At 35.2% G+C, this 10,151-nt stretch overlaps 1 protein-coding gene across 9 annotated transcripts in view; it reads left to right on the forward strand.

The window, feature by feature from the left end:
- LOC123879150 (talin-1) overlaps positions 1–9,274 on the forward strand; it is a 101,345-nt gene extending 92,071 nt beyond the window's left edge. For 4 of the 9 annotated variants that reach the window (XM_045926704.1, XM_045926706.1, XM_045926711.1 and 1 more), the window contains 2 exons: positions 4,037–5,191; positions 7,841–9,274. In XM_045926704.1, coding sequence (XP_045782660.1) covers positions 4,037–5,189 — 1,153 coding nt within the window. In that variant the 3' untranslated portion in view covers positions 5,190–5,191; positions 7,841–9,274. Of the gene's footprint in view, positions 1–1,836; positions 2,037–4,036; positions 5,192–7,840 lie in introns of those variants that run through there. The other 5 variants (XM_045926707.1, XM_045926708.1, XM_045926712.1 and 2 more) reach the window with 3 other exon arrangements.
- Positions 9,275–10,151: the final 877 nt, after the last annotated feature.

Consider the following 10,151-nt stretch of genomic DNA (forward strand, 5'->3'; position numbering starts at 1 on the left):
TCACGGTTTCCGGATTTTCCCCTTTACTTGTGCGATGACATTGCTACCTGTCAAATTACTTGATTCTAGGTCAACAGTAAGTAGCTTATTTTGATTCCCTTGACGGGTTTTGACAGACACGACAAATCATTTCATTTATTTGCTGATTGTAGGCGACAGACAGACAGATAACGAAATTATCCTATAAGGATTGCTTTTTATCTCCAGAACCGTAAAAAATCGAACGATTGAACAATCGATTCGACGAATACGTCGTCACAAAAAATAATCGAATAAAACCGACAATCTAAGTATGCGAGCCACCTAACAGTACACTGAATCATTGACATTTTTGTACGATATTTGAATGTTATCAGTCCAGCGTATATAATTGAGGTCAGTGGCACTCGATAAAGCTTTCGAAAATGTGTTTTTCCGTTTTGTCCAAACTCAAAATTGTGTCGCTTGCCGCCCGCGTTTTTTTTTCCAAAAAAGCATCGTTCTGTACATATTTCGCGAACGTTCTTCCAAAATTTTATGTGTATACGTAAATAATATGTATAGTCCGTACAAAATGGCTTCTCACGCGCCATTTTGACTATGGGTCACCTGTCATGACAAAAGTACTGATTCACCTTTAAAATAAGTACTAAAATCATACTTTGACATGAAATTTGACACATAAAGTTAAAATGGCGCGTGAGAAGTCATTTTTTACGCATTATATATTACGCAATATATGTAGCTAATCCAAATTTGACAGGTCTTGTATAAAAAGGTCAAATTGACGTCACAACAAAAAATAATAAATCAAAGATTTTTTTATTTCTAAGAATAATCTTAAATATTGATTTTAATCATTTCTTTGTCAAAAAATACGTATACGCGTAAAAAAAATTATGACTATTATCTATTACCACTGCCTACTTTACCCCTTTTGTAGCTATTATACCCAAATTCTAGCCCATAATATATTCGTATGCTATATTTTCTGACTATATAGTATGGAAAATTTCATCCAAATCTTATTAGTAAGACAACTGTGCCTATATGTATAACTGACTTTTAATTGTAGCTTTTTTGATAAATACCTACTTATATAATAATATAGATGCATGTATTTAGACAAGTCTAATGTGAACGTATTTAGTTTAACTATATTTATATGAACATTGATATAAAATAGACAAAGCATTCGACTGTGCTGCAATACGCGTACGTAACGTGTTGACCAATCAGATTACACAGAAATGACGTGATAATTGGAACACGTGATCTCTAAATAATTTGATTGGTCGAGGCATGCACGTCTCTCCGTGCCGCTTCAATCGACATGCATTACCTAAACTCATGTGATTTCAACTTATAGAGTGAATGGGAAGTATGGTCCTATTCTAGGAATCCTTTTTTTTAGAAATTTTAAGTTTACATAGAAGTTTCTTTGCAAAAAATCGAAAACAGGATAACAGAGACAGTAAGGGTCTTTTTGAACTTGGCCATTATTCATTCGTTTTAATTCACTTGTTTACAAACGTCTTTGACTGTCGAACGAACGGACACGTAATAATTTCAAACTGGCTTTTGAGATATTAAAAGTTTAAAAACCATTTTACTTGTATATTTTATATGAATGGTTCAGTATAACTTAAGGATGATACACCTATTTAAACTGGTAGCATTCCCATCTACTTTCGCTAGTGCGTATTATCCGTTACTCTTTCACTCGAGTAGTTAGTTAGTTAGTTAGTTAGTTACCCCTTGTCTAATTACATGCGTCCCCAATTAACGCTGAAGCACTAACAGCTAATCGTACGTTTTTCTCCCTCCCCCTAACCTGCATGCGGGTGTTAACACTAGGACTAGCACTAGCATGGAGGAAACGGTTGTCGTCAAGTCGTTGCAACTGCCGGCAGTGCGCACGGCTTACTTGGTAACGGAGGAGGGGGAACGGGAGAGGATATGGTACCGCCGCCAGCGCCCGCCGCCGCCGCCCCCGAGGAGGATATCGCTGCTTAAGCACGAGGACGACGCTAGCTCGTGAGACTCGATGCTATTGGGTTCGTTCTGAGAATCTTTCCACACCGGGGGTGTCCGTAGCACACATCATTTTCCTATCAAGTGGGGTGTAATGTGAAATGGGTAGCAAGACTGTCTAAAATATCCAGAAACTTCTTCCAATCGTTATTTTACGCACTGAGGGTAGATGCACATTTTCATAAAAGTTTCTGCTTAGCATTGGTTGTAGTGAGAATTGGGTAGCAAATTGTGAGACTCCCAAAATTTCCAAAAACCTTGTGATACCTTCCAATTCCCTGGTTATCACATTCCAACCCTTGCCATCTCATCACTGTAGTTCCATCGATAGTAATTGGCATCTATCATTGTACCAATTTTAGTATCGGTTGGGTAGAGGATAGCTAAGTTGCTAACACGATTCGTCCTTATCGGTTGAGAACATTATGAAAGGGATAGCACTATGCTGTGTGGAATAAAAAATTACGCTTTGGTTCATCATCATCATTATCAATCGATAGGCTCTCTGGTCTATTAAAAGGTGTCTTGTAGGAGCTTCCAAACGTTACGGTCTTGCGCCGCCGCCATTCAGCGGCTCTCGTAGGTTCGTTTGATGTCGGCAATCCACCTATTGGGAGGTCTTCCAACGTCGCGCATCAAGGTGCGAGGTTTTGCATTGGTTATGGAGTCAGAAATCACCATGTATACCAAGAACCATTGTGCCCTGTGGAATTATATTGGTTTCCATTCCATCAGCCTGTAAGCGTCCACTGCTGGGCATAGGCCTTTCCAAGAGCGCGCCATCACACACGGTCCTCCACCTTCCTCGTCCCCCGCTCCCCGCCACCTTCAGGTCATCGGTCCAGCGGGCTGGAGGTCGTCCCACACTGCGCTTGCCCGTACGCGGTCTCCACTCCAGAACACATCTGCCCCAACGGCCGTCAGTATTATATTGGTTATCAAAGCTCAAAAATAAAATCACCAAGTGTTATCATGGCGTATTTTGTGGAGTCAGAATTCACCAGTTATATCAACGGCTATTATGGGGTCACAAACTTGGGCGGGGAGCGGCAACGCACGCACAACAGACGGAAACGTTTAAGTGCGGAAACCAGCCCAGAGAGAAGAAAGGAAGAAGAAGATGGGGTCAAAAATTCATTTTCTTCGACGCTTTGTTATCTATTTCACATTGCATTATCCCAGTATAGAAAATAAGGATAGAATCCCATTTTTGGTTAGGACAGTATAAACATCCACAAAAATGTGTTGTTTTTTTTTTTTGCCAAAGTACTTAGTTCATAACGAGACGACAATCTAGGGCATCTGTAGTTTGTTAATAATAATAATCATTAAAACATTTTGTGGTTAACATTGGAACGCATGGCATGTTTAGTTGAGTGTGGCTTTTGAGTTAAAACTCGTCAGTAAAGTTGGTATTGATCTGTCAGTCTGTTTGGAAGACCAGGGGCTCAATTACGGTATAATGGCAGCTACAATGTCACGATCGCAATCACCTCTGATTGGTTGACGCTCGCTCGCTATTGGTTATAATGCATTGTTGCAATAAGAATACCATAAATTCAGCCAATCACGACAATTGAGATTGTAATAATGATTGGTGCAGTTTTTCCGCAATCGACCAGAGAGCCTAGAAGGTGCGTAACCATCACATTGCGATAATTGCAATTGTTGGGATTGGCTGAATTTATAATATTTTTACCACAATAGTGCATCTTAGCCAATAAGAGTGTTAACCAATCAGAAGTGATTGCGCTCATCATTGTGCAGTGTCAAACTATAGTGCTGGGCCTATATGGTTCATAAATTCTTTATTAGATGAGCTGTTCTTCTCTTCTTTAAAATTTTTTATAAACTTTTACAAAGTTATTTCAATGCCATTGCCATGGTATTGTCTCACTAACATCAGTGACGAATTCTAACTCAAAAATTACACTCTAGACTCCGGTGATGGTTATTTTTCCTGGTTACGGGTTAAACTATTAAGTCAACCTAACTTTATAATGGCAAAGTAATGAATTTTCAGCTATGAAACCCGGTTATACGATACTCCGAGACCCACCAACGAATTCTACACGCAATCCTCGAAGACGGATGAACAGCGTCATTTCGAATCATCCAACCAGTTCTATAAAGACCAGAAGTACGGTTACGACGCACCAAAAGTACCACCAATGAGTCCTAAATTCAATGCCCGCGACTTGAAATTCGATGACACCCCTGAACCAATTTATTCTACCCTTAAAAAACCTTTTGATGGCGTTGGGCAGACCTTTACCGAGCACCAAAAGTCAACTGAAGCGATCCCAGGTGGCACAAAACAGTCCGAATTCACAATCAAAAGCGAATCGTATCAATCGTATCCAAAAACGGAGTTTTTCAAAACGGAAACCAGACAAGAAACGAAATCCCCCTTTGCTACATCCACCCCAGCTAAAAGTCAAACTGTGGACTATTCTAAGACAGCCAAAACAGATTTTATGGATTACTCCAAAACAGCCAAAACCGATTTTATGGACTACTCCAAAACAGCCAAAACTGATTTTGTGGATTACTCCAAAAACGCCAAAACAGATTTTGCAGATTACTCCAAGACAGCCAAAACAGATTTTGTTGACTATTCCAAAAACATGGATATGGTGAAAGCGGTAACACCAGAATATGAAAGGATTTCGTCCCCATATGGAAAAGACGTCCATAGCTTCGGCGGACCGAACTTCTTCGAAGAAACCACTACAGAAGTAAAAGAAATACCGAACGGTACTCAAAAAATAACCAAAACAACCATCTATAGCTCTTCACCGGTTAATTTGACGACTACCAACACGAAATACGAACCGATTAAGCTCGAAGGGATCGATGAATTATCGAAATTCGATAACGATTCGCGTTACAGCACTTTGGACTCTCGGTTCAACACATTAGAGTCGAAATTGAGTTCGGATACAAGTCGATCGTTCATGCGGCCTTCCGATTTCCAAACATCCGATTACCAAGCGACCTCCAGTGTAACCAAAGTGAAGAAACCGTCGGATTTGGTGAAGGAAATCGATTCGATGGACAAAAGGTTCTCGAAAAAATCGGTCACATCCGAAATTATCGAGAAGAAATCGGTTATGACTAGTTCACACAAATCGGAAAGCAGTTCCACCGTGACTAAGAAGTTTGGGAACCTCTAAAGGTTTGATTTCTTTTATAGGTTATGTTTTGCTTGATGTTGTGTTTTTGAGTAGATTTTGGTAGACCATGATGGCCGGGCTTAGAGCGCATTTTGACTTTGCTCTGAATTAAAATACTGTTAAAAGGAGACGTGTGAGTGCACAAACGCCCTTAAGGCCGATTCACACCAGTTGCGTACTCGTGACACGTGCGTAGTGACGCGCGTAAACATCTAACACACCGGATTACGCATACGTCCACACTTTACGCAAGCGGTGTGCCATGTTTCATACAGTTCCATACATTACAACGCATTGGTACGCGCTACGTCTACGCTTACGCAGCCTGTATGAACGAGCTATTAATGTTCTGAAAGGTAAGTAAAGTCAAGGTACGCTCTATGTATTTTGGCCATGTTTTGTGCTTGCGTTTTTATTTATGAGTTTGCATTTGTGCATTAAAATCTGATTAAATGTAGATCTAGGATATAATCAAAGGTGCTCTTATTTTAGAAGTGTAATATTTAGTGCCTATACCCATCTATATACAGCAGTGAGAAAGATATTCTAAAATGTCTATAATATATACTAAGGGTGCTTGCCCACTAAAACGGAGCGGAGCGTTACTATGTAGCTGCGAAGAAAGTCAAAATAATGAGTTTGACGTGAGTTACTCACAAATTGGTCGATACTCTAATTTCTTAAAATGGACACATTCAAATAAAGATTTTTATATAAACCTGTGGAGAAGTTACTGCCATTGGCGCTATTAGAATGCCATAAGCCTACTTTTAACTAAAAAAAACCAAAATAAATTTGAATTTCGCGGGTAGACCCGTGTAAGTGCACCTTAATTGTTTGCTTAAAAATAAATAGTAATAGTTTGACGTTTTATTACGTCATCTCAGTATGCCCTGATTGGTCTTCTGAAAACGTTTCCGCTCCGTTCCGTTTTACTAGACAGGCACCTTAAAACCAAGGTTTTTGAACAATATGATATTTTTTTCATAAAATATTGTTCGGACTATATTTTGTCTTGGTCTTAAATTCACAAAGTGCTAATCCCTCGGGGAACCTTATTATAAATGCCTTTATAATTAAATATAACATTAAAAAATTCAAAAAGAATATACTTACCTATTGAATTTAAAAAAAAAAAAGCTTTTTCATAAGACTTTGGTAACGAAAGATTTTAAAGACCCCTACTGGTGCTTACTTTAAATTATTATATTTCAAAACTCAAAAAATTGTGCCTCAAAGCCGCGTGTGCCGCCAAAATTTGAAGAAAATATAAGTACATATACTGTTCACATAGAAAATTCCAAATATTTAAACGAATTAACTCGAGAGATAAACTAAAATGTGAATGTACTTTTTTTGCATTTTACAACATCGAAATCTGTTTTTATTACAATAGTATTTTCCAATATCCAATATTCCAAGCCAGGTCTATTAAATTCAATTATTTAATTATTAGACTATGGATATCCAGTATGGATGTAGGAACAAGTTCACAAACAAAAAATATTTATACTACAGAATTATGTCTAGATGGAAATTTCTAAGTGAACATACTTTATATATTATTGTTAGAGTGCCTTTACGAAATATTTATGGATGTGTTAAAAATTTAACTGAATATTATATAAAAGCTATCGGGTCTATGTATGTTCCACTACCTCATATACATTTTTTGACAGACGTTTTAGTCATACATACTGTCAAAAATAGTACAACAAAATATTATGCTGAAATCCGCTGAAATCTAACTGTATAGAAGTGGTACAATTTTTTATTTTTTTTTAATAATTTTATACTGCGTTTTTGTAACGTCAAATTACGATTTTTATAGCGTTTATATTTTTTATTTTATTTTTTAAATTTATACTTTATTAAAACCAGTTTCGATTTCATTACCTCATTCATTATACATATTATTTTATACTTACTTGCATATTTCGACAAAATTAATTTAAATTGATTCTAGTTTTAACCCAAAAACGAACTCATTTATGATTTCTTTCTTTGTATTTATTAGAATAATAATAAGATCACAATTTCTGAAATTCAGTTTTAAAAATAGTATATAAATAGAAAAGCATAGGTCCGAGGTGTAAAGTGCCATAAACAAGCCTTAGGTTTTGTATAAGTGTTTAAAAATTGTATAATGTATATAAAACAAAGATGAATGAAATTTTTATTTTTATTACTAGTTTGTAGTGATGTTTGGTGCAATTTTTATAATTATACTAACTCAAAATTTCGACTAACTGAGTTTTTTTCCGACTAATCGACTAAGAATAATCATGTAACTGAAAAGGTTTCATAAGTTTGAAAAAAAAAAGAATTAAATACTATGTATATGTATTCACAAAAAAAGTTCTTTTTTTGTGTTCTGATTAGAGATATTCGTGAATATTATATAAAGTTATAATTTAGCTTTAGGTTTTAGCAGCTAATGTTATTAATTAAGAACAATCTTAAGCAGTAGTTTTGCGTGAAAAAATTGCTTATGAAATCTTATAAAATTACTAAAAATGTGAAAGCATGTATTGAAAATTAATATTTATATACTGAGTATTCTAGTGTTGTTAGTGTTAAAAATATAGCTTCTATTGCATTAATATATAATTTGATACAGATAAAATATGTTTTGTATTTTTTTTTTGTAGCATAGTGACAACGACCGAAATCTCGTCACCGTCTCGACAGATTATAATATAAGAAGAGATATTTTTATTTGACTGTTTTAATCAGGGCTCTTTTTATTTTTTTGACATTTGCTAATTTTCATAATATTATTACATTTATTATTTAAAAGAGCCCTTTTTAAAACTAGTTTTAAATTATGAAGTACATTTATTTTTAAGACGAAAGGTGCCTTAAAATTGCAGTTTATTTTTACAAATATTTATTAAATTAAAATATATAATTTTTCAAAGTAGTTTTAGAATAGCGATGCCCGCGTAAGCGAAACGTCCACTGAAGGTAATGAAACACCAATTTATTAGATTATTACTATACAGTAGAGATTTAGATTATACATTATTAGAAAACTAAGAATGAAAACCGTAAAAATCCAAAAAGTATACAATAATTCTATCAACTCTTTAGAGAAAGCAGTGCAACTAACAGAAAAAAAAGATCTTTTTTTGTAAAAAAGATACAATTTTTTCTGTATTTTGAGCCTTATCTTGTGGAATATTTAATTTGTTTCAAGCAAGCTAGAATATAATTTATTTGACATAGTTTTTTCTATATTTATTTTAAGATATTTTATTAAATTAAATAACATTTTGGCAGTTTTTTACTCTAATATCTTAAATTGAATACTGTATTAAACATTTTCTTTTTATCTGTATCGTGAAATTTCGTTTTAAAGAAAATGTATAGTATTTGTATAATGTATACTATGTTGGTATAATTATATAACGCAGTATATTTGTATTTGCTTAAGAAATATATAATTGTGTATTGTAGTGTATAACTGGAAGAACATGTGTATCTTTTTAATATTTAATTAACTGTATTTTACCTGAATAGTAAATATGGCTCGATTTTAATATGTAAACTTGACATGTCAAATTCAATATGCATTTGACAACATATATTTTATTATTGACATTAGTGTATAAAGAATTCAATTGTTAGTTTTTTTAATTTTCTTCAATGACGAATTGTACCTAATGAATTTGATTTACGAACAAATATTCGCATATTTCTTGACTTATTAAACCTTACAATTATTTAAAATAATTATTTACATAACGTTTATTCTCAGTCTAAATGTAGAAGCCAAATGAATTTTTACTAATTTTTTTTGTAATAATGTAATCTGTTTGAATTATTTTTTGGACTAAAATTATTACCTATATTGAATTGTTAATATTATTTAGAGATTTTATTCTTGGGCCTTTGCTAATTAAAATTACACGGAATATACATGTACGGCTGAAGTAAAACTGATTAAGGTGTGTAAATTTTATTAGCAAAAGCCCTGGTGTATAATGTATAATTATACAATTTATGTATAACGCCGGCAGCTGGCTTGTATTAAGCTGGGGCAGTGTATAACTTACATCGATGTAATAAACTGTAACTAATTATTTATCTGGTTTTATTGTTACTTTATACCTTCCCTTCGACAGTTAGACTTTCCTATAAGATCTATTGGACTTTGACTTAGCTCAGACTTACGAGTAAGACACTGTTAAAACGAGACAGCGTTATACTGCTGGGATAAGGGCGCCTTTTCACCAGAGATGTGCCATGCAGCTATGTTGCGAAGATGTGAAATCTACGTACGCTACGAAAATATGTGACCGTTTCCACCAATACTAAGCTATGTAGCTGTGCGAGGAAGATGCGCCGCCGCAAAGTAGCTGCGCGAGAAAGATGTGCATACTGTAGGTATTCTGCTCTGCACCACTGTCGACGGCCCATAGCAGGCATCCATAGCACGCATCCTTCCATATAAAAACATATGTTAGTTGAATCCGTTTCCACCAGTGCTAAGCTATGTGCACCAATGAATATGATTGGTATATTAAACGTAGCATAGCACATCGCTCGTGGAAAAGCAGCCTAAATCTGTTTCGGTTTAACTAAGCAAAGTCAAAGTGCAGTCTATAGATTTCAATCTTAGCTAGAAATATATTTTGATTCAATATATGTTCAACTGAGCAACATCGTGAGTAAACCTACATACCCAATAGTTCTCCATAATGTTTTCGGCGGTGTGTGAAGTCTGCCAACGGCTGGCGTGGTGGACTATGGTCTGACCGTTCTCATTCTGAAGGGAGACCCATTCTCAGTAGTGAGCCGGCGATGGGTTGATGAATGGTACTGTATTGCTGAGTAATCTGAGCTTTTTAGAATTCCGTACTTAAAAGGAACCCTTATAGGATCACTTCGTTGTCTGTCTGTCCGTATCTGTCAAGAAAACCTATAACCTGCCTGCCTTTCATGATTTTAGGTTAGGTC

This window comes from Maniola jurtina, chromosome 27 (genome assembly GCF_905333055.1).
Source record: "Maniola jurtina chromosome 27, ilManJurt1.1, whole genome shotgun sequence".
NCBI classification, from domain to species: domain Eukaryota; kingdom Metazoa; phylum Arthropoda; class Insecta; order Lepidoptera; family Nymphalidae; genus Maniola; species Maniola jurtina.